Consider the following 26,138-nt stretch of genomic DNA (forward strand, 5'->3'; position numbering starts at 1 on the left):
CCATGATATTTAATATGTTGCACTCTCTACTTCTATGTGCTTGAATCTGAGACGTTTGTGTTTATTAAAACAAGGGTGCCCTCTACTGCCACATAAGTGTATTACATTAAACACCATGTCTGAGATAAGTGCAGGAATGAATTCAACATTCTCCTATGAGATGGCAAGCAGCCTTACCATTTTCTATTTTACTTTTCGGATGCGGCCCGCTGAAAGCGAGAAGTTTGCCTGGGACGATCCAGTTCAGATCGCCGTTCTCGACCCGCTGGAAGGGCGAAAAAAAAAACAGATTTAAAAAGAGATGCAAAATGATTAAAGATTAAGGGAACAAGACCAAAACACAGAACTGAGCCGAGGAGGTTTGTATCAGAGCCAATGGAGAATGTTTTATAATTGGCGAGCTGTGCTGTCGTAACCCCTTCAAAGCGGAGGGCACAGCAGGTGACGGATTACCACAAGCTGAAAAATTTACATAATACTAAAGGACAAATCAATTGAATGCTCATTTGGCGTGAATTGTTCCAGCGATTGTCTAAATAACAGCTGAGATTATAACACAGGAAGGCGACATATAATCACATTGACTTCGGCGATTTAAATCAAATTGAATGAGCCCAGACTATCATTAGGTTAAAATGACTTTGGTTCCCGGTGGAATAAACATGATTATGTAACCGGCTTGAGGAGCAATGAATGTAATTCTGGATAAAACATTGCATGCTGGTTCGCCTAATGAGCGCGAGCATGTCGCATTTCATAACGAGGGTGCATCATTACCTCGTAATGTTCGTACTCGTTTGCGTCGAACGTCTCGAAGTTCAAGAATCCGTGCCGGAGGGCCTGAAAAACAAAGTTTAGAAACATTAGTCATATGCTAACTGCAAAAATGTTCGTTCATATGGTGGATTTCACCTGAAAGTCACACAAAATCCTTTATCCGTCTGGCTGTTTAACCAATTAGTCAGTGTAATGGGGCTGAAGCGGCCCGTCTGGTGCTCAGTGAAGAGCTGCAGGGGAAGACGATTAAGGAAAAGGCACATGAATCGATAAGCCGTGGCAGAGAGCGATGAGGGCCGCGTCTAATGGAGTGTCAGGTTTCTGCTTTTCACAGACATGTCTGCCTCTGACAAAACTGGTTGAAAGTGTACAAAGTGGTGTTTTTGTTTTGCTGACTCTTTTCACTTAATAACTAATACAGCAGTAGCATTGGACTTTATACTGCAAAGCGTAGTACTGATACTTTATTCTGCTATGCAAAAGACTGTAAAAACACAGTTAAAATTGACTGAAATTGGGCCTCTTACACTATTAATTGTTACGTTTAGCTCATCTGCATTCAGATTCAGAGAAAACAGAATGACAAACATTAAGTTTCCTTCAGTTTCACTGCAGTTTAAGCTTTTGTAGGGATGCAAGTTCAACAACGAACGTCAACCATGAACTGCTCAACATTATAGATGGACCACTATATATATAAATACAAATATTTACAATAAATATAACAATGCATTGGTAAAATTACAAACATATTCGTCTATGATTAATCTAGTCACATGACCTCAAGATGACGGCCATCATAAGGCGAGACTATTGTAGTCTATGTTTATTTTGTGCACGTATCAGAAGCAGTATGGAAACAGACGACTGCGAGACTGCCACTGCAACCATCCAACTGTAAAACAAGCTGTCCTGAGCTGCAGGGTTGCAGCTGTCAGTCAAAACCTAATCGAGGCTGATAGAGGGCACAGTGAGTGAGTGATTATCACAAGTTGGCAGAGTTGCATCACTCTAATAGACCAATCAGCTGAGAGCGTTCAGGTATAAACAAGTCACACACAAGTCCACACGTGCAGACGTACAACAGGTGGCCATGTCTGTTTACTCCATCTGGATAAAGCGACAGATGTGTGTGCATCTGATACAGCGAGTCGTCTCGCTCTCAGTCTGTGGTTATGTAACTGTTCCTGGTCGGGTTTAATCGAATAAACCCAGCTGCCCTCCTCCCCCATCCTCTGCTGACTGGACGAAGAGCTTACAGCAGAAATCCTCTTCTGCAGTGTCAACGGACGGTGTGGACGAGCTGCACTTAATTACCACCAACATGGCCTAAATCTCCAGTCTGCTGGTTTTACCCTTGCAGTGGTAATGGTGGAGCCTAGTGGTTAAAGATCTGGGCTAGTAATCTAGCGATCTCCACTGTGTCCTTGATTGAGACGCTTAACCTCGGGATGCTTCAGGGAGAACTGTCGCTGTAGTAGCGTATTAGAAGTCACTTCAGGTAAAAAGCTTGTGGATAAAATGTGGTAATCTTACAAAAAAAGTAGCCTAAACAATTTCCAAATGTCTATCGGTGTGTTTTAGAGGGAGTTATTACATGTTACACATACAGTTTAAAATAAAAACATGTTATGAGGTATTAAGTCGCAATTATGAGAAAAAGTTGTAAATGTTTATCGTAATTGCAACGATTTATCATGGTGCAACAGCTCTGCTACATTGTTTCTGACAGTTTGCAACAAGCTCTTTACAATTTTCATCTCTTACAATGTGACTATTCAAAACTGCCACATTGCGAGCTATAGTCACTATTGCAATAAGTTAAAATTGCTTTTCGTAATCCTAATTATTTCTCACAATGCGACACTTTACCATTGCTACATTGTTTCTAACAATTTCCAACATTTTCCTCATAATTACAACTTCATCTGTTTTCATAAACCAAAACTGCAATATTGTGAGAATCACAACTAAAAGAAACAAGTTTGCAATTATGAGAAAAAAAAATTCTCGAAATTGCAACCGTTTCTAACAATGTGACATCTGACGTTGTTTCTAGACTGTTTGCAACTTTTTCCTATTGCAACTTTATTTCTCACACAATGTGACTATTCAAAAATTGTGATACTGTGGAATATAGTCATAATTGCGAGAAGTTATAATTGTTTATCTTACGACTCTTTCTTCACAATGTGACACTATAGTTTCTTACAATTTGCAACATTTTCCGAAATTGCAACTTTGTATCTCGGACAAACTGACTTGATCTCAATATCATTTTTTGGAAATTGTCACTATTGTGAGAAAAGTTATAATTGTTTGTCTTAATTCAGTCTTTTTCTCACTGCTATATTGTTTCAGACAATTTGCTACGTTTTCCTCAATTGCAACTCCATATCTCACAATGGGATCCAAATATTGCATTAGTGAGTTCACAATAACAAAAAACAAAAAGAAACAAGTTCGCACTTATTTGCAACTGTTTAGTACTCATAATTGCAGCTTCATGTCACAAAAACGTGAATTTAAAAAAAATTTATATTGCGTAATACAGTCAATTGTAAGCTATAATTTCAAACATGTCACAAAAACGTGAATTTAAAAAAAATTTATATTGCGTAATACAGTCAATTGTAAGCTATAATTTCAAATTCTTTTACAACGTTTTCCCCATAACTGTGATTTAATCTCATACGATGTGATCAAAAAAAAAAAATCTCTATATTGTCACAATTAAGAAAAATTCAACGTGACTGCGGAATGTGGAATTTTCGAAACTGAAGTCGTAATTACAAGAAACAAATTTGCAATGAAAATAGTCACAAATTGTAAAGTCACATTGAAAAATCTTAAATTGTAATTGCAAGAAACAGATAAATTTGCACCTGTCTTCCTGTAATAATGAGGTAAATTTGGATTTCATAGTAACTTTAAAAGATTTTTCTCTCTGAAGTTTGAACCTACAACATTTTGGTTACCAGCCCAGATGTTTAACCATTAGGCAAACTCAAAAACAAAAGAACTGCTCTCATGTTGACAAATCGGGCATTAACTCCTCTTTAGCAGCTTGGAGAGAGGCAGCAGTGGTGATTTGATCATTAACATGATGCCGTGTGTGACTCATGCAATTAAGGAGCTGTTAAAACAAGCTCTTAATTAGAGCCGGAGGGTAGGCACTGATTAAACTGTCACATACGCCTTTCTAAAAGCAACAACAACCATTTTAACAGCAAAGCACAGGAGGGCCCCAACGTCTTAAAAACGTAACATTTGAATGTTTTGAAGACAGAAAAATACACTACAGCTAAAAAAAAAAAAAAATTCTTATACTTATTTTTAAATTTTTTTTTAAATACTTCAACTCAAATTAAGTCAAAGTCAATCAATTTGTCGACCATCTTGCCCACTCCTACTAAAAATCTGTGTGCCCTGGTCTAATAAACGATAGTAAAGGAGGGATGGGTATGCTGTCGAAGGATGCTGCTGTTTTTCTTTGACGTAGGCTGAATGAAAAGTGAGCTTAAGTAGCATAAGGGAGGTTTTTTTAAAAGCGACAAGCACAAAGGAATGCACTCAAGAACGTACGCTGTCCATGTTTAACAAGTCTTTCTGGTGGGTCAAGCTGAACACACAATACCGGCAGATGTGTTTGGCTGTTGCTGAGATACTTGCAAAACAGACGCGACTGGCAAACTCACGTGAACACTATTAACCTGCCAACTAGTCTGACAACTTTAAGCAAAGAACTGAATAGAAACACATTGTTAGGCTAAAATGTTTGTTTTGACAGAGCCTAGATAGAGTATACAGGGTATGAAATGTCTTTAAAATGTCAAAATTAAAAATATTTAAAAAGTGAGTTTTGATTGTAGTGTATAGGCAATGTGTCCTAAAAGAGGAAAAAAACTATATGAAATGTTCAAACTGGGACAAATTACCCATTTAAGAAATCAGATCGTAATTGGATTTCAAAACAAATATAGATCTGGTTTGTTTAATTCAAGTAGTCTTTTGCTATTGAGAATACAAAACAAAATGGATTGGAGTCACACCAAAAAAAAGACTGTCTATTTGAACAAAGACACACAAAAGCTGTCATCATGCATGTCTTCAGCTCACACACTCCCACACCCGCAGACAGAGTCGAGGGAAGAACTGTACAATAGAGGGCTGAAGAGAGATTCATTGCCCTGCAGCTCAAACTGAAGACACCTGTTGTGTTATATAAGCCATCAGCAGCATAACCTGCCTGAAGCAATTTTTCCAACATGTAGACACAAATGTTCCTGGATGATTAAGCAGTCGATTAGCATCTATGAGTATAATCCAGGATTGTGTGTATAGGTTGAGTGCTGAACCACTTAAACCTATATCTTTCTTGCTAATGTAGGCTGACATTAAAATGAATTTGCATTAGTTATTAAAAAATAAAAGCTAATTTAATTAACTTTATGGAAATATTGTACATATTTTTTTTTATATTTTGTAAATATTTTATATATATATATTTATTAGAGTATAATATATATATATATATATATATATATATATATATATATATATATATATATACACATATATATATATATATATATATATATATATATATATATATATACCATATATATATATACACATATATATATACATACATACACATATATAATATATATATATATATATATATGCCAGTATCAAATTTTCATGTTGCGATTAATTGAATTACACATATATTAGGGATATGCCAGTATCAAATTTTCATGTTGCGATTAATTGCTAATGCTTTTATCATGGTATACGAAATTTAGTTGCAAAAAAGTGTCATAATACAGTATAACAAATTTAATAACTTTTTTCTCATAACAAAAATAACTGAACATTTAAATACAATAAAGTTATTAATCTTTGTTAAAAAAATACACAAAACGTTAAAGTTAAAAATTTTACACAGATTAAAAAAGTGCAAAAGAATTAAAAAGACCAATATGTTTGACTTTACAATAAGTCTTAGTTCATGTTAGCTCATTAAATAACAGTTGCAGCTTTTGACAACATGCTATTAAACAACACAAAAAAAAACACAACTCATAAAACAACATATCCAACTAAATAAAACATGCAAACATTGACAACATGCTATTAAATATTAGAATTACCTTAGATTAATTAATGTTTAGAAGAATTTTTCATTGGCAGTTTATGTTAACTAATGAATGAACTAATGTCAACTAATGAAGCCCTAATGTAAAGTGTGAACGAACAATAAAGAATCAAAACACTTTCAAACAATATCTAGGGCATGTTGTAGTCCAGATTAAAATGTAAAAATGTAAAAAAGTTTAAAAATAAATAGCCTTTTAAATCTAAATATTTAAGTATTTGGCGCTATGATGAACACCATAGTGAATACACAAATCTGAATGGCTATTTAAATAATTTAAACACGCTTCAGAAACAGAAAGTAGCGCAGCTGCTTCGTTTCTGGGGTTTCCAGTGTAACACTGCATTTCTGCTGTTTAGCACCATCTGCTGTCAGACAGTGAATGTGCTTTCATCCAGAGCGTCTTTCACACGCTCTACCATGCGTTTCTCATCAGTGCTTGTATCAGAATGCGCATACAGCTGTGTTGTGCATTGTGACCAGTTAATGGGAAAAGTATTTTTAAGGATATTTTTGGCATACAAATGTTATAGTGTACATCTCACCTTCCTAATGCCTTGCAATAAATATATATATACATATATATGTGTATGTATAAAAAAAATGGTGAGGTTAAAACATTTGTATAGTACTATAGTGTACATCTCACCTTCCTAATGCCTTGCAAGCAGTCGAGAACTGTCAGGTTGTATGTGCAATTCCCAAATGAAGCATCTCTGAAAAGAGAAATGAGAAGGCATGTTAAAAATCCATGGGTGTATTTACACAAAATACAATCTAACAAAAAAAACGAAACAACCACAGGAATATAAACAAGAATATCAAGTCATGTTATGCACAAAGAACGGGAACATAGACACTGATTTCAAACCGTTGCTCTCAGGTGGTCTGTTTTCATTCAGAGTAAACCATTACCTGCCCATGAATACAAGTAACTGGGTCAGGGCCTTTGTGTTTGGATCTGGGAGTGAAGGTAAAGTGACAGGCGAGACTGTGTTGGCTTTTGTCATGTGTTTGTGAAGAAAGAAATCCTTGCTGTGGAGAGTGTACATGTGGGAAGCCAGAAACACGATGGGTTACATCTACAAAGTCAAGGTAAATTTAGTGTCATGGACAAGAATGTTTTGAACACTTTCAATTCAGGTTTGTGTGTGTACCTAAAATGATGTCATTGGGTCAAGGGAAGCCAGGGTTGTATTGAAATGCCTAATGCCTCAGAAACTAAAAGGGGCCAATACGCCATCCCTTGCTGAACGCACGACAAGGAACAGGTTCTTTGTGTCCGCTTTAATTGAGTTTTGCATTATGCATGCGCTTAATTCGCTCTTTATGATGCAGGCTGGGTTGCATAAAAAGTGGGTCAGTGTTCTGCTGGGATCCTTTCAGAAGTCTCCCAGTGTGCCTCAATGGAAAGTATCAGGCTCCATTTACCCACACAAACACCACGTACGCATATGCAATCCCATAACTCCCAGAAGAGGGCATGGAGATCTTATGTATTGGTCCACTGCTTCAAGGTAACAAAACTCATTAGACTTGATAAGTCTGTCATAAGTCACTAGATTTTTAAAGTTATATTGTTGGTGCGTTTTAGCCTTTATTTTTGATAGGACAGTGGCAATACGACAGGAAAGCACAGGGCAGAGAGAGGGGAACTTGGGTCACCGCAAGGCTATCAGCGCCGACCAATGAATGTTTCAAAATGTTTTCATTTTAAGTTCCTCAGTATTCCCCTTGAAACAAAGTATGATTAAAGTGTCTTGCTTGCAACTTTTGGTTACTAGCCCAAATGTTTAACCACAACAAGGTTATAGCACCACCAACTCAAATATGAAGATAAACACTAACAAGCACAGTTATCTTAAAAAAACAAAGCTTTGCAGGAAAATGTCTTTTTTTTCACACAATTATCTGTACCAGCAGGATCCAAGAAATGTTTGAAGATACAGCTGGAGACTTTCCCACCAGCCGTTGGCTCATTCATCTTCCTTTTCCACAGCACAGAGAAATGTTGAGCCAATCGATTTGGCTGTAGAAACACAGCAGCTTACTGGCACCAATTATAGACTTACATCCTGAGGATTATGTAATGTCTCACCTCTGGGAGTGGAGGCCAGAAGTTGGACAAACCTCATTTAAAATGGCACATCTTTGTCCACTTTTAATTTACAAATTGGACATGCAGTAGATGCTATTATTCAAGGGCGACTTGCAAGGACAGTCCCCTACAGAGTAATCAAAGGTCAAGTGCCTTGCACAGGGGAACATCGGTTTTGCCCTTTGTGGGGTCTGGAACTTTCGGTGATCGGCCCAAAACTCAAATCTCTAGACTAGACAACGTGACGGATAGTTTTGACTGAACAGGCAATTACAGGCTCAAGAGCCATTACCATAAGTGGCAAGTCAAACAATGGTATCTCATGGGAATGCATCTACCGCAATTAGTTTCTCCAACAAAGAAGTTATCAGAGAGGGCTGGTCAATGCATTCACATATAAATCTGCTTCTTTACGGTCTTAGGCTGGGTTCAAAAGGCTGGGATAAGCAGAGCTGTTAAGCACAGGGTGTGTCCTGGGTGAGCACTTTAGAGGAGCAAAGCAGAACAAGCTTACAGAGGCCAAAACCACAAGCAGCACTTTAGTGCCGTTACGTAATACTACAGACACAGACATGATTTGTTTTAGCAGATACAGATTTACGGCCACAGCAGTAGATATTGTAATCATACAGGGTCAAAGTTCCTATGAGACTTGGTAGGCTGGGTATCTTCATGATTCAAATATGATTTAATAAGTCTAAAAGCTTTCAATGCACACAACAACTTGGCAAGGCAGATACAGCTTAGCCGACCTAAAGCTGAGTGAAAAATGACAGGGCAACAAAAGCCCAAGAGAGGAATTCTGATTAGATTTTTATTACTTGACCCAAGAATTGGTGGAAAAACAGACAAGAGATTACTGTGTGCAAGGTCTTGGTGATGTAATATGCCAGTGATCGAATAAGGAAGGAATACATGAGTTCATCTGATTAAATTTGGCATACACATGCAGTAGTTAAACTTTAGAAACAGGAACCCCAATCTCGGAAGTGAACCCTCCCCCCTTGCGCATACAGGACTGGGTGTGGAGTTCCTTAAAGAGACCCTGAAGACTATTTTACTCTATCATGCTATATCTGGATGGCTCAAATGGACGGAAAAAAAAATCTTGCCATACAGTGCAGAGTAGGACTTGCTTACTTCCTCTTAAAGACTGCTACTGCTTTTCTCTTAGTACTGCCAAATATTTGGGCAGACAGAGAAAGATACTTCTCGTTATTACAAAATGGGAGAGTAATGCCCAGGTCTGAATTGTCCGCTGCAGACTGAAGCCCCCAATCCGGGTCACAAGAGCACAGTCTCAATACTTGAATAATGAACACATACCAGTTCACTTGAACATAGATTGCACTGCCAAAAAAACCATCTGAACTATCAGGTTACTTCAAATGTCATCCTACAAATAAATTGCTTGAAGACAATAACTTCAGGTCATGTTGTGCATACCATTATTAGGTGTAAACTTGCAGGTTATGTAAGTTTATTTCCAAGTAAGCCTTGGTGTTGGAAAATGCTGCTTTGCAAACCCAGATCAACGTGCAGACATTTTGGCTGGATAGCAAGCCTTTGCTTACGCAAGATGGATCAAAATCTTACATTCCCAGGTTTTGTAGGGCTACTAAAAATAGTCTCAAAAAGTGGCAATCTAAAATCCATTCAAGCCCTGTTCTTGGAAAAAGAACAAATGTGATGGAAAAGGGGCAGCATGTTATTATTTTAGAAATATACATACCTTCTCAGCCAACATCTTGTAATTTCTTCCTTTGGTGACGTACTGGGTGTCACACAGAGCTTCACTTTATTCAATGGTCTGTCCCATTCATTGTTTCCCATCAGGACCCCTTCCATCTCATAGACAACACAACTGTTTACTTTCTGAATTAACCAATTGCTAAGCATTACGTAACTATGTCGCACTGTTTGTCTCCACAAGTAGCATGGATACAGCATCCAAGCGGGGGGCACACTGACAAAGCTCTTTTCTTCTCTTGCGCAGCTACGCTGCTAACAATCACATCTTTGTGGAGATACAAGAGCCCAATTAACCTTCAAGATGGACGGAACAGCAAACAGAGTAAAAGAAGTGCCACAAGAGGCACAACTAGTAAACGTACTGGAGGATTTTATACACAATGACTAATTTAAAGTACCAGCAGACTCGCCGTTTCCTTCAGGACTTGATTCTTATTAGTTTAACCTTTGCTTGTCCACATATCAAGATCCTGCTCTAACCAGGACTATAAAACAAGTGTACAGTTCATATTTTAAAAAATGTTGTCACATTTACAATGCCAGGTAAACAATAAGCAGGATAAAACTAAGACTCTACTAAGATGTGAGACATAGTAGTCTTAGACATTTAAAATGCCAGGTACACAATAAGCAGGATAAAACACTAATACCAATAATGGTGACATAGATGCTAGATAAATAGTTGCTTCCCTACAAGTGCAGACAAGCCCAAGGAGCAGTTATGGTTTTTATAAACTAGGCCAGTCTCTAAATATTATGATGAGTAAGTGCCTTGACTTGTCAGTGATGAAAAAGATTAAATATGTAAGAAATGCCTTATGAAAGGCAAAATATTTTATTTAATAAAATGAAATAGTTTTGAACACATCAAGATAAGTACTAAATATTTAATTCAAAAACATTTTGCAAGTCAGAAAGTCAACATTTTTTGATAATGTCTCAACTGTTACTCACAAGGAAGTGTTGGTTAAAGGTTAATCTCTTGAGAAGTGAAGTGCAAGAGCATTTGATGCCCACACAATAGACATGTTGACCAATAAACCCACTAAATGAGTAACATAATTCCTTCTGGTTTCAGAGACCAATGACAGTCAATGAGTAAAAAAAAATAAATCCCTTGATGACACGAAAGTTTGTGTTACAAAGAAAACCAAAGGGGGGATTTCAGTATTTTGGGAAAAGCATTAATAACAGCACTTTAAAAACAAAGCTGCATTTTCCTGTTTGCATTCAGTGAATGATGCTTCCAAACTGTTTGGAGGCCAGAGCTAATCTATAACGGAAACACTTACAGCCTATCTCAGAAAGTAAAAATATACAGTCTGTTCCATAAATTCATAAACCCTCGGTTAACAGCATCATGGGCCTGCACTGAAGATTGCAGATTTAGAAAATGTAGGCCTCTTCACTATTCAGTGCATACAGCTCTGAATCATTAGCCAAAGAGAGTCCACTTTAACAATGAGTGTTTCTGTTCGATGAGGCCATGGGTCACCCCGTCTTTCATCATGTCCCTCATTATATATGCATGCATAACAGAATATGCAGCTATGTGCTTGGCCTGGATGAACTTTAAGACTTTTGTGTTTCTGGGTCAGTAAATAGGGAGGACAGAGCTGAGGGGTCAAATCTCATCTGATGGTGGCAAACACTGGACTGACTAACCCGGAATACTAAATACATGGTAATGAAAAATGCCATGTGTCTGTGATTTCTGTGTGGAAGAGTGGTTTTAAAAAAGGGAAGAACAATGTTTAAGGAGATTAAATAATAACTCCATGGGAATTCTTCATCATTTTAAGAAACAGCAGCGGGGTGTCTTGGAACCACAGCTAGCATCTAACAGGGCGACTGGGTGGTACAATAACCAAATACACACACTTGTTTGTGTCAAAATGCCCGTCTATGCAAGTATCCTCAAACACAGTAATTTAGGTGTTGAGTGAAAGCAAACAGCTGAGAAAGAAAACACATATGTAACAGTATATTGGATCTGGACAGCTCTTAAAGTGACAGCAGTCTAATATTCCTGCTGTTTGTCATTCATGAAAGAGACAAGAAAGAGAAAATCTCAATTGATATTTTTTTTTTTATTATTAATTAAAAGATACTTAATGTTATATTAACATTTGTAAAATATTCAAAAGTAAATATTTAAGGCCAAATTGTTATATACTTATTACATATGATATATATTTTTAAATGTATTATATACATACTTTTTATTTTATTTTTGCATGCTAACCACCAAGCCATGACCCAACTCTTTTTTTCCTGTCTCCCATTGCAATCCTACCTATTTATTTTAATCACCTTTTAAACATTATACTGCATGGGAACACTACTAATAAATCACCACTAGAGTCTAGTTATTCTATCTCAATAGTAACACCTTCCAATAAAAAAAGTTACACAAAAGTATAAGTGAACACCTATTTCTCTCCTTTTAAAATGACAACACTATTATCCAACAAGATGACACATTCACAAAAGAATTGACCCTTTCTCTACCCATTCACAAATCTGACAGAGCAGATTACCACTACACACCAGCTGCACCGAGTCTAGAGCCTGCCACAGATGGTTTTGCTCCTGCTCAAGGGCCTTACGTATGTCCTGCTCAGCCTTGCGTATGGCCTTCAGCTCAAAGGTTTTAGTGTCCTGTCCTTTGCGACAGTTTGGAACCGAGTCCAGAATTCAGCTTAAGAAAAGAGATTACATGGTGTGCTGACCCAGCCGTACGCTGTAATCCCAAATTAAAGGCCAGAGATGTCGACCAGCAGGGGCAAAATAATCTAATCCTGCTGCAATTATGAGCATCACTACATAGATGCACGACAACAACTATCTGGCCTGTCAGCTTCTTGGCTTGCAAAACGTCCGTGCTGTTTTTCCACTTTGCTTGTTTATATATCTGGGCAAAGAAGTTTATCGCATTAAAAACCCTGTGAGCCACAGGAGAGACAATATTTCATGCAAAATCAGATTAGAGTGCAGTGTGCGATAAGCAAGAGAGAGAGAGAGAGAGAGGAAAGTAGGATAAATGAGGCAAAAATGTGACAGACAATTTTTGTTTTTTTTTAAATTCCATTTTGCAAAAGAAGTGGATATGTGGTGGCCGTCTTACCTGAAGGGAAGATATGAGGCATTGGAGCCGGAAATAAGGGCTCTATAGGCTTCCTCTGGTGTTTTCTTTAGGTAAATCACCTGAGACGGGAAACATGAACAGGAAACAACATTAGTTCACCAGCAAAGCAGCTGAATGCTAGGTACTAATTCTATAGGCTTTAATTTAAGTGTTGTTAGTGTAAACGAGTAAAATAATTTCTGGCAATTGTTGGCCAAATAATGTTTTTGGTAAAAATGTTGGTAATACAACTGAAAAAGCTGAAATAAAATTAAATATAAATATTAAATGAAAAAGAACATAAATGAATATGAGAAATGTTACAGTGGAAACAAACTGAAATAAGCAAGTACTAAAATTACTAAAACTAAAATTATAATGAAAACTGAAAATTTAAAAATAAAAAAATATAAGACAACTTAAAATATGTGACCCTGGACCACAAAACCAGTCTCAAGTCGCTGGGGTATATTTTTAGCAATAGCCAAAAAAATATTGTATGGGTCAAAATGATCGATTTTCTTTTATGCCAAAAATCATTAGGATACTAAGTAAAGATCATGTTCCATGAAGATATTTTGTAAATTTCCTACCGTAAATATATAAAAACTTAATTTTTGATTAGTAATATGCACTGCTAAGAATTCATTTGGAAAAATTCAAAGGGGATTTTCTCAATATTTTGATCTTTTTGCACCCTCAGATTCCAGATTTTCAAATAGTTGTATCTCGGCCAAATATTGTCCGATCCTAATAAACCATACATCAATGGAAAGCTTATTTGTTCAGCTTTTAGATGATGTATAAATCTCAATTTCGAAAAATTGACACTTGAGACTGGATTTGTGGCCCAGGGTCACATATCAGTAAATACTATAATTGTATTTAAACAATACTAAAATGACAGTTTTAACACAGTACTTATTAGCGAACCATGTCATCTAAATGGTTTTTCTGGTTTTAGTCAATGAAAATATAATTTAAATTTAGCCAGCATTTCATCATTTTAATCCAGTTCACTGGTTGAAATGAAAATATTTTAGTCGACAATCGTGCAAAATAATTTTTCTTGTAAAATCTGTTAATCACAATCTGACTTCCAGAAAGAACAATTTGTGCACAAATGGGACACCACTACTTCCCAACCCCCTATTCAATCTTTTTCCTCTCCACGTCTGTCCGTGTTCCTCTTTATCCCATACGCAAATGCACTTTCAGGAAAGTGATGCTCGGGCAGAATGTGTCACACAGATGAGATGCTGTGGCTCAGCACAATGGGGCCCTTCTCAAGCTGGGACGACTTGTCACGGCACAGTGCGGCAGTCGCACACACAGACTTGCTGAAGCGACGAGTTTTAGCGGTCATCTACTTCCTACATTCACATCAATCCCTCTTGACATCATGGAAAAGAACTCTATAATAAGAACTCCGCTCACTCCAACATTTTTGTGGCTTGATGTCAGAATGCAACAGTATGGTGCCAACACAGAAAAGAAACGTATGTGAACCGCGCCAAAGCCCAACTTGAATTAAACAAATTACGTAATTTACTCACACTCAGTTCTTTCTGAATGTTATTTTGTCCATGGAAGAAAGATTTAAAACTTTGCTTGCTCTATTCCATGCAATTACAAAAAACTGAGTGTGAAGCTTCAAAACAGAGGCACAAAAACATTAAAATATTTAATTAAACAGCAAATTTTCACAGAAGAATTCCCTTTATTTGTGAACATATCATTCAGAACAGTTTTGTGAACTACAAGTGATTTACTGAAATGATTCAGCTAAAAAGAATAATTTATTTACAAATCTGACATGGCTACTTCTCTTATAATTGTGATTTTCTGTAAATAATGAGTATTTTTTTCTGTAAATAATAAATTGTACCCGAATATAAGTCACACAGAGTCAAAATTGCATTATTGAGAGAAAAAAGCAAACATAAGTTGCTTCGACGAAATGTCGGTTTCGTTAATTAATTTTATTGTTTACAAAAAATAAAAACACTATGAACTTGTATTTTAGTTTCCTTCACTCCATAACCAATCCACTAAATAATAAAAATAAAAAACAGGAATGAAAAATATAAGTACAAAGCAAACATAAATTACAGTGACATTTATTTAAAACAACACTTGTTAGAAACGCCAAGCCTAAACGAATTTACTAAACAAAACAAGCCTAAACGAAACAAAATCTACCAGCATGTGCTATATTGCGCTATATTCACCACAAATCCAAATGTGTTTTGTGCTATTTGTAATATAAGTTGCAGCACGTTTGAGTTTCATTCATGTTTATTTTGTGCTATAACTAGTAAATTGGAAGAGATGATGGGTTCACGTGTCACTTGAACTGAGGTGTTTCAGTGATCTGTCACGACACAAAAAAAAAAGCAACAAAACGGTATTTATCATTTGACTTTCTTTAAAAATGACTAAATTTGCAAGCTGGGAATTTGTTTCACACTAAAAGTAACTTGCTCTTTCTTGTCTGTTGGCGCATTGTCAGTTTACTCTTTGCGCTGCGATGTATTTTTCACTGCATGAGAGCGGCATGGCTTGTCGGATGTAGCAACAGTAACGAAGGTTTGGGTCTTTGCGAACCGCCAATTGCATGGAAAAGAGCAGCCTGCACACTCTTCAAAATAACTTTTTTGTTCGACACAAAAAAAAAAAAAAACATACAATTTGAAAACGCAAGAAACAGAATTTTGGCCGAACTAAACTTTGAGATCTCCAGTACTTGATGACACTGACACTTGACCTCACTCCCAGTTCGTGTTTTGCTTTTGAAGGCTGTGTCTGTTCTGCAGGAGGCCAGAGCTTTATAATTTGTGCACGAGCTCATGAAATATACACCAGCCAAACAATTATCTGAACAGTTTGGCAGATTAAGTTCAGTCCCGTGAGAAGGGTCAGTGCTTGTTTGTTTGTGTTATGCCCTACTGTCCCATTTGATTCAGATGGAAGATCTTAGCCCAGCTGTTCAACCAGTACAAATGATCTCCTTCATATGATAAAACTGGGTCGTCTACTGCATCTGCGCTTGCCAGAGGAGCACATCCCACACAAGCCTGGATCAATAAAAACCTACTTATAGAAAATTCACTCCAAGAGCAGAAAGACAAAAGCACTACATTGAACACGCGTCCATGCATGCAGTGAATGATGGGCAAGACCGTGTAGAGCAGAAACAAGGTTTTATGCAATTTGGAAATGATTATGGTAGTGTATGAGAGGATTATTTAAAACACAAGCTTTATTGAGTCTATAGGAGAGAATCTGCAAGATTTGATGGCCGTCTCCAGAGGTTGGGTTTTTGAAGGAAGCTAAAATGAGTTTCCATTTAAGACAACTAAATTAAGATCGGGATCAAGGTTCAAACTAAATTTAGACTGGGAGGGTAAATGTGACCATTCCTATTAGACTGATTTTGAGGAAGTACACCAACTTTGAGGAATATTTGCAAGATAATTAGAATTGCAAAGACAAAAATGAAAGCAGCCCAGATTTTCTGTAGATTCTTTGTCAGGTTTACCTCACAATCTTTTAAATGCCATACACTCTCATTTCAAGTTCATCAAACTTGGTGACAAATTATATAATTATATGAAAGTTTTAAATACATTACAAAATACAAAATATACTTACATATACATAACTTGTTTTATCCCAACTGTAAATTGAGTTATGAATTGCATGTGGTGTTTTATGGATTAATCATTTTTCTAATTTTTTTAAATTAATCTCTTATTTTCACCAAAGCTGCATTTATTTGATCCAAAATACAGCAAAAACAGTAATAATGTGAAATTATTACAACTTAAAATAACTGTTTTGTATTTGAAAAAAAAAAAATTAAAATGTAATTTATTCCTGTGTTTCAAAGCTGAATTTTCAGCCATCACTCCAGTCTTCAGTGTCACATGATCCTTTAGAAATCATGCTAATATGCTAAGCATAAGAATCATCTTTAAAAAACATTTAAAAATCTTAATTATTCCAAACTTTTGACCTATAGTTCTGAATACTTTTTTTTTTTTTTTGCAAAATAAGACAAATTAAATATATAAGGGAACCAAAAGCATAAAAAAAAAAGTGGAAAGTTGAGTCGCAGGTTCAAACATCCAGCACAGGATTTATGGTGGCACGCATTGCATCACACTGTGGCATAGTATCACAGTCCAAAACCAGATTATACAAAAAGCCAGATTATCACTCGTCATGGCCCTCATCCAAAGAAAAGCAAGGGAACATCAGATCCCCCCGTCTTCAAATAGACCAGAATCGGGGAGAAAAAGATGTTGATATTGTAGAACACTACCACCCTTTTCAGTTCCCTAATATTTGAAATTGCAGTTCTAGTAGGAATAAATTAACAATTGCGTCTTTGAAGGAAACTGAAGCATCATCTCTCATACCACTTCCTGTCCATGTTGCTATTTAGGACTCATCAATATTCATGAGGAAAGAGGCGTTCTTATCTCCCACAGCTTATCTCATAGTGTGAGACAGTAGCTGCTTTGTCTGTACAAATCAGCACAAATAAACTGAATATACGTGAGTAGATGGGCATTCTTGATTATTTGCAGATCAAGCTATGTATATTATGGGGGGAAAAAATGGTGCCATGACCCTGTAAAACTGGGAAGTCATTTAAAAGGAGGGCTGATCAAAATGGTACACTGCCCCACATTACAGCTGGCACCTGTGCCTTTGACAAAGCCAATGGTGCCATCTGAGCAATAAATCTACCCAGACCGGAGTACTTCCTTAAGAGCGCCAGGAACAGGAAGAGTGGAGATGTCCAATGGCGCAATCAGCTGGCATGGCTCATATGGCCATAACGTTTCACAAGGACCGCTGTGTACACTGTGGTCTACATGAATGAATGCAGTGGAACAGGACAAACTGGCATGCGAGCCAGTCAAGGACATAGTTATTATGCCACCACAACGCGGGGGACGCACCAGTCAGTCAGCACTCTGTCGCTGTCTCTGAGGGGGAGTCCGGAATGAGGACACTGGCAAACATCCGAGAAGACTTTGTATGACAAATGAATTTGCTGTCGATGTGGGAGGATTGTTGGTTTTAATGGAAACAGCAGAGTGGCTAATTTGAAGGGGCATGACAGATTCCACCCTGGATGCGAATCCTCGAGACCGGAGAAAGCAATTAATGACGGTGACAGAGGAAGACAGAGGGACAGACAGAAGTGAGATACTCACAGCATAAGCACCAATGAGCACAGCAGCGTTAGCCCTTTTGCGCTGGTCGAAGCTGGTGTAGTGCACAATCCTCTTTCTGGTCAGTGTAAACGACTGGAAAGAAAAACAAATGCATTGCAATTAAAGTTCAAGAATACTTTTTAAACACACAATTTATTTTGGATAGCTTGGATTTCATCAATTGTTCAATGTAGTTTTTATTGAAAATGAAACCAAAAAAGCATAAAGTTGCATAACTTATCTGTTGTAAGTTTTTAGCAAAAACAACATGTACATTAATCATTAAACGTTTTGCAATTTAAGTACTAAACAGCATCAATAGCAGTTTAAAGAAACCAAACTGTAACTTGAGAAAAAAAACTGCATTAATCACTACAATGTAAAACATGACTTTAAAACAATGTTAAGAGATTAATGGACTTTTTTTTTCCCACTAAATGATTTTATTTATTATTTTAACAAACACCAAGTTCAGTCAACAAAATTTTATTTTTGCATCTGTCTTTTAAAATGTAACACACCATTTGCAATTTAGCTAACTGACATAAAAGCATTTCAAAGAAATTGTAATGCAAAATTTGTTGCATTATACAGTCAATTTGTATCAAACCGAAACACGAAGTTTAGTCCACAAAAATAATTTTAAAAATGTTCAAAATGTACAACATTTGCATTTCAATTTCAGAAACTGAAATGTAAATTTTTAAACTATGCAATTAATACCAACCGTTAAACTTTTTGCCAAAAAGCATTTTAACAAACCAAACAAATTTCATAAAACTGCATCTATCATTAAACTTGGTTTTCATTAACAGAAATTTAAATGCATTTTTATACAAAAATTGGAAATTGCATTAATAGTACTGTAATTTTAATAAGAAAACAAAATTCATCATCCATTTATCATGGTTTTCACTATAATGGTATTTAAAGGAACTCCAATAAAAATTGGATAAAGTTTTTTTTTCAATTCCATTTTAACTAATACATTTTATCAATCAGTGCATCAATTTTTTGTTAAAGCATTTTAACATGAAGAGAAAAAAGAACTGCAATAATCATGTAATTTGTTGGTTTATCTTGATTAAAAATTAAAAAATCTTGGTTAATGTAAAATCACTCCAAACCCATTTATAGTTAACATGGCTGGTTAGATGTTTGGGAAACAGGTTATGAGAATCTCATCAACAAAAACCTCAGTACCAACCATTTTCACACACCTAACAAACCTTTTTTTGTGGTTAAACTAGTTTGAGGTGTTCTCTGAATGGCTCAATTGAACGTGTTTTACATGAGGGAATTTGGTGGCAGATGTTCTAGCATCAGCCCCAGCTGCTGCAGTAATGTGCAGGGAAGTGCTGCAGGTGAGCCGAAATGTGTGCGCAAGAGAGATAGCATGTAGCTGCTAAAAGGCAACTCATGCACAGACACAAGCCAAAAGCTTCAGAATAATCTGTGCCGGAGCTGAGCTGAACTAAAAAGCCCTCAAAGCATCTGTTCCTGTGTCGCTCCACATGCCACAGAGTAAAGATTTGGATGGGGTGGGATAACAGTGGAAACAAACTGCCGGCACAACAAATGAGGATTCAAACTTGTCCACCTACAATCCGCCCCCAAAGAAAAAGAGACATACCAAAGGCAAAACTAAAGAAAGGAATTTTCTGACTTTTTTGCCTTGTTTTTCCTCTAATAATTTTTAAAATAATTATTCGCTGTGTTAACTTTCCAAAATTTTGGAAAGTCATAATAACAGAGTTGAAACCTTTTATCTTTCCTATGGTAAGCACAGTAATATTTAATGTCAACTAGTTTGGAAAGTGAAGGTGTACATGTCATCCTTTCTCAGAGTATATAGCAACAATATAGTATTGTAATAGTAACTGGGTTGAACCCTTTTATCCTTCCAAGTTGAATTGATAAGCACAGCAATACTAAATGTTAACTAGTCTGGAAAGTGATGATCTAGAGGTCATCTTTTCTCAAAGGCTTAGTAACAGAGTTTAATTATTTTATCTTTCCAAAATGAATCAATAAGCAAAACAATATTGAATTACAACTAGTTTGGAAAGTGAAGATGTAGAGGTCACAGTAACAGGGTTGAACCCGTTCATCTTTCCAAGGTAAATCGATAAGCAAAACAATATTGAATGTCAACTAGTTTGGAAACTGAAGATGTAGAGGTCACAGTAACAGGGTTGAACCCGTTCATCTTTCCAAGGTAAATCGATAAGCAAAACAATATTGAATGTCAACTAGTTTGGAAACTCAATATCCTTTCCTTTCTCTAGCCATCTACAGGTTCTCTCTTCTCACAGAGTCAAAGTAACAGGGTTGAACCCGTTTTTACTTCACAGGCAAATCAATAAGCAAAATGTTAACAATCACTCAAAGTTAATTGTCATGTAAAACAGCAACATCCACATGCAGGAGGTGGTTATGCTAGTGAGGGGAAGAAATCTGTAAAAAATTGAATTCATCTTAAAAACAAAAGCAATCTCAAGATTGACAGTGTTTTTTTAATCAGAATGTGCTTTAAAAACACTAACTTGAGATTGCACAAGCTCCGCTCAGCAATGCTAGAAAGCTGATCTTAAGATAACCAGATACTAGAACAGATATTACCCAAGCTTCCCTTTTTGCTATTGGGTTCCTCCACCCTACAACCAATCATGCAGGCTGAAACCGGTGAGGTTAGAAAAAAAAAAGTCATCTCTAAGACAACAACAGGCAGTGATATTCGCATGTGGTTGGATGGGTGTGGACATAGTGAAAGTGGTTAGGAGGGAAACACATGCTTTTACCACAGGACTTTACCTTTAATATTCCAAAACATGAACACATGAGAGAACTACACCTTGCCAGCTTTAGGAACACAGAACAAAACACAAAGATAAAATGGTTGATTATTATTCAAACGCCTTCTTTTCGCTTGCACAGTTGCTTGAAAAAGTGGACATGTCAGTGGAATTAATCACTACAAGGACACTTTAAAGTTCTTGTGTGCTTTGGGTTTGGTCCTCTTTGATGACCTCTCAATTTAGGTTAATTGGAAACTAAAGTTGGAGGCGTGTCAAGTTAACCGTTTTATGCTCCTGAAGACTGATGAATCTCAACAACTACATTTCAAGCTGAGGAACATTGTAGCTTCGCTACAAAACCAAGTGAGCTGCCTACCTAAACAGCAAAGGTACTTTCCAAAAGGCAGGTTCCTGGATTGCACTATTAAGAACCTTTAGCCAAAATATTAGAAAGAACCATATGTATCATTAGTAGAGAAAGTACCAGAACGCATCACAATGAGTTCAGAAAACTAAGACGGTGTACAATGTACTTATTTCATTTGAAAAGTAAATATAAAGTTCTAATAAAAAAACAGACTTGTTCACAAAGTTTGTTATCTTAGCAACACGCTGATGTAAAACTATGGTAATCAACAGATTAATTTTGTGTGGCACATCGAGTTGCACCTTTAAAGTGTTCTAAATCAGTCACCTATGAGGTTACATTTCAGATAAAATGCTGCCTTAGAAAGTAACTGTCTATGTAGAGAGTAGCAAGCAAGGAAGCTCACTAGGTTTTGGAAAGCAGTTAGTGTAAACAGTGTCTATATTAGCAACCAAATGAAAATCTGAGATTTGATGGATTGGGATGGATCACATAATAACCCTCCCCCATCACAACTGATGTGTGCAGAGCACTACTCAGACATCTAATCCCACTCTATAAATCCTTGGGACACGCATGAACTACGCGCCAAGGCCAACGCCAGTGTCTGCTGCTAAAGTCTGAGTGGATGAAAGAAAAAAGGTCACATCTAATCCCAATTTTGTTACATCTGACAGAAGGAAGGATCAGGCCTCAGAGATCAGGAACGGTGACATAACATGCAACTCACTTTCTCAACAGACTATGAGCAATGAGATTGAAGTAGATCTTAATCTGTTTCTTGCTGGCATTCTGGTAAATGCCATGACAACTGTGGGGAAAGAGAAAGTAAGACTTGAATAGTGAAACTTTGGCCTAGCAGATTTGGTTTTAAGGTGGCAACCAGAAGGTGACCGGTTCAGTCTCCAAAGTGATTAAGACGCACCATTGTGCAAGGCACTTAACCCCAGGTTACACTTGGGGAAGCTTGACCCTGAAAAGCATTTGGATAAAAGAGACTACTAAATGACTAGTTACCAAACTCTTAACTTTAAGAGGCTGAGAGAAAACTAAAAAAATTCTTGGCGTTATCCAACAGGTTGATGTCAGCTTACGTTTATACACCGGAACTGAGCTCAATGACTAGGTGTCAGGTTAAAGGTTTGTATTCATACAAATTGAATTGTGGATTAAAGGAAATGGTTATGATTTTACCAAAGCACTTCGATTATTTTATATCAATACTGAGTATGTAAAAACATTTAAACTGTTGTTTTATCCTATTGAGTCTCTGGTCAGAGTCACTTTTATTTAAAATGAGCACAAGCGGTTTCGCCTTACAGACGTGGCATAAAACGAGCTGATGGCCTGATAAAGTGAGGGCGGAAGGGGATGTTTTCTAGCTGTAGCTGAAGTTCAATGCTGTATCATTAAGTTTAAATTCCCATCCCATATTACAAACAAAGGAAACGTCAGCACATCAGACAGCCCAAAATATCCAGCAACGGGGCGAGAGTGCAAATTCCTCAGCTTTTTTAAATTGACGTAGCAACATACTGCACATTCTTCAGGAGGAACGTAACAAATCGAGCAGGTGGTTGACTCACCTTGAGCTTTTTGTTGAGTTTACAGCAGTATCTGTACAGCATCGCGAGGTTGAGGGGGCCAAAATCGGCATAAAAACTATAAAAGAGAGCAACAACATTAAACTTTACTGTTTAATAAGTGAAAACATTAATTTATACATTTATTGTACTATGCATGCGGTGTGTTCATTCTTGCAATTTCAAATATAAGCAATACATTTGCATAATGGAACATACTCTTCATTCGAACATTGTATTTTGCAATTATGATAAGAGTAGTCTTCTAAAACACCATAACCTATCGTTGGAAGCCAGCCTCAAACAGTGTTTTCTTTCAAAATATCTGTCAGAATGATGCGAAGAACATTAGTTCCATTTTTCTCTAATCTTCCCACATGCGGAAATCAAATCAAAACAAATGATTGGCAGGTCCATTATGGAACGCTGGAGATAAAAATGCAACTTTTACTGAAGGAAGCATTCGATTAAAGAGTTATGTAACAGACTTTGGAACAGTTTCCCGCCTGCTGGGGGGTTTGGCTCTGAAAGATGAGTGAGGGAGGGAAAACTCACTTTTCGTACACAAACTCCTCATCCGTGCTGAAGTAATGCGTGTTTGCGGTGCTTTTCGGCTTACTCCGTAATGTTGCAAAATAGAGTCGATCTGAAAAAAAAAAGAAAAAATTACACATGGCTGATTAAACAAGCCGGTGCAGTTATAAAACAACTATTAATACTCTTAAGAGATAAGATTTTATCATCTGATAATTGGCTTGGGTTTAATCATCTGCTGCAACAATGGAATTTTCCCACTGTAGCTTTAAATACACTAAAATATGAATGTGATTCATCACATTACTGGGACTTTAGTCAAGAAGAGAAAATCAAGTACGTTACTTTATTCTGACAGATATGATAGAAAAAAAGTTTTCCACTTATCTATTCACAAGGGTTTTTTTTTTTTTTTAATTATACAAAGTAGTGCCACCATTAGTATAAATTGCATTGTGACACTTAAAAAAGTTCATTATATGAAGGTGTATATATAGCAGGAATAACAGGGTTGACAGTTCATTTATCCGTCACTAGTCATGTGCTTGAGGTCATCAAACAACCAAGTGTTTATTAAAAATAAATGCTGATATTTCTGAAAATATCCCATTTTCAATAACCAACTGTTGACTATACAAAAATAAGAATAACAGGGTTGACCATTTAAGACCTTCTAAAGAGACAAAACATTTGTCTTCTTCAGAGAAGTAATTGATTTATTAAAAAAAATACACACAAATAAATAAAATAAAGATCATTTTTAATAAGAGACAGTTATCATGGTAACAGAGTTGATGCATTACATGTGGACCCGTTATTATACACAAATAATACAAAACAAGTAATTATTATTATGAATAATGTTATTTATTTCCATTTTTCATGCAAATTATAAAAGTTTTGAAGAAAATAACATTATAAATCAAACTAAAATTACATTTTAACTAAAATAAATAAATAAAATAAAATAAAAACTTGCTTCAGGTTTAATAAGATGAGAAAATGTTCAATAACACACTGCAAAAGTTGGTGCAGGTGGCTGAAGCAAGTATGTTTAAGGCTGAGGTAACGCAATGAATCAAAGTTTGCCAAACAGCAACGTCAACTCACCTTTAATAAACTCCGTAGCACCTATTAAATCATTGTCGTCAGCCATTTGAAACAAAGTTGTGAGTATCGCGGAGTGTTTTAGGCTGTCGAGAGTCATCGACGGAGCGCGAGCGAGGCGCAGCTGTTTCTAAAAGAAGAACAGACTCAGGTTCACGTTGCTGCTGGTTTAAAATCTGTTTCCTCTCAACGGATGCAACTTCTCTCTGAGCTGATGGCGCAAGTACTCCGAGTAGTTCAGGAACAGAAAAGCTTGATGAAATGTGTAAACAAGGCACTTGAATCTTGTGGCATTCTTCCACGCGCGTAAGAGGTGAAGAAAAAGCTGTTAAAACAACTCGAGGTGCGTCATATAGACATCCCAACTCCCGCGTCCCGCGTAAAAGTGCTTGAGGGACTGGTTTTCTCTCTCGAGTGCGCAGTTAAACCGTCATTCGTCGTATTATTATCCGTTTTCGCTTTAAACCAAGCAGATGCGAGTCGCGATCCTTTGCACGGTAACTCTGCCCTGGTCATTAGGTGGAAATATTTCCCTGGCCATGGTCGCGGACAGTCAAGAAAGAGTGTAAAGGGGCGTCACGTGGTCCGGACATGTCCAATCAGCGGCACGGAAGGATGTTACTCGGGTTAACTCTCACTCGACCAATCAGAGGACGAGAAGTTGTTTTACTCTGAGAGAAACGTCAACCTGCGAATGTTTGTTTTACTCAGTGCCCTACTTGACTTTTTTTTGTGTTTTCAGATACAGATAAATAGAATATTGCTATGTACATTGTTGTATAAAAAGGGAAATTATTATACTGAATATTAGGACAAATTGTTGTCTCTATTTGTCTGTCTGTATGTCTGTCTGTCTGTCTATCTGTCTGTCTATCTATCTATCTGTCTGTCCATCCATCCATCCGTCCAACTATCCATCTATCCGTCCATCCATCTATCTATCCGTCCGTCCGTCCATCTATCCATCTATCCATCTATCCGTCCATCCATCCGTCCAACTATCCATCTATCCGTCCATCCATCCATCCATCCGTCCATCCATCCATCCATCCATCCATCTATCTATCTATCCGTCCATCTATCTATCCGTCCATCCATCCATCCATCCATCCATCCGTCCATCTATCTAACTATCCATCTATCCATCCATCCATCTATCTATCCGTCCGTCCATCCATCCATCCATCCGTCCAACCATCCATCTATCAGTCCGTCCATCCATCATCCATCCATCCATCCATCTATCTGTCCATCCATCTATCTATCCGTCCGTCCGTCCATCTATCCATCTATCCGTCCATCCATCCGTCCAACTATCCATCCATCCATCTATCCGTCCATCCGTCAATCGTCCATCTATTCATCCATCCATCATCTATCCGTCCATCCATCTATCCATCCATCCATCCATCCATCCATCTGTACATCTATCCGTCCATCCATCCATCCATCCATCCATCCATCCATCCGTCCATCTATCTAACTATCCATCTATCCATCCATCCATCCGTCCATCTATCTAACTATCCATCTATCATCCATCCATCTATCTATCCGTCCGTCCATCCATCCATCCATCCGTCCAACTATCCATCTATCCGTC

General features: G+C 37.0%; 1 protein-coding gene across 6 annotated transcripts in view; it reads right to left on the reverse strand.

Moving 5' to 3' along the window:
* Window positions 1-25,130, reverse strand: part of LOC109047770 (dual specificity protein phosphatase CDC14AB) — a 43,323-nt gene extending 18,193 nt beyond the window's left edge. For 3 of the 6 annotated variants that reach the window (XM_042749896.1, XM_042749897.1, XM_042749898.1), the window contains exons 1-9: window positions 24,539-25,130; window positions 23,450-23,540; window positions 22,898-22,973; window positions 20,961-21,008; window positions 18,147-18,239; window positions 12,916-12,995; window positions 6,588-6,654; window positions 778-840; window positions 178-265 (exon numbers count right to left, since the gene is read on the reverse strand). In XM_042749896.1, coding sequence (XP_042605830.1) covers window positions 178-265; window positions 778-840; window positions 6,588-6,654; window positions 12,916-12,995; window positions 18,147-18,239; window positions 20,961-21,008; window positions 22,898-22,973; window positions 23,450-23,540; window positions 24,539-24,635 — 703 coding nt within the window. In that variant the 5' untranslated portion in view covers window positions 24,636-25,130. The remainder of the gene's footprint in view (window positions 1-177; window positions 266-777; window positions 841-6,587; window positions 6,655-12,915; window positions 12,996-18,146; window positions 18,240-20,960; window positions 21,009-22,897; window positions 22,974-23,449; window positions 23,541-24,538) is intronic. The other 3 variants (XM_042749894.1, XM_042749899.1, XM_042749895.1) reach the window with 3 other exon arrangements.
* Window positions 25,131-26,138: the final 1,008 nt, after the last annotated feature.

This window comes from Cyprinus carpio, chromosome B22 (genome assembly GCF_018340385.1).
Source record: "Cyprinus carpio isolate SPL01 chromosome B22, ASM1834038v1, whole genome shotgun sequence".
Taxonomy (NCBI): domain Eukaryota; kingdom Metazoa; phylum Chordata; class Actinopteri; order Cypriniformes; family Cyprinidae; genus Cyprinus; species Cyprinus carpio.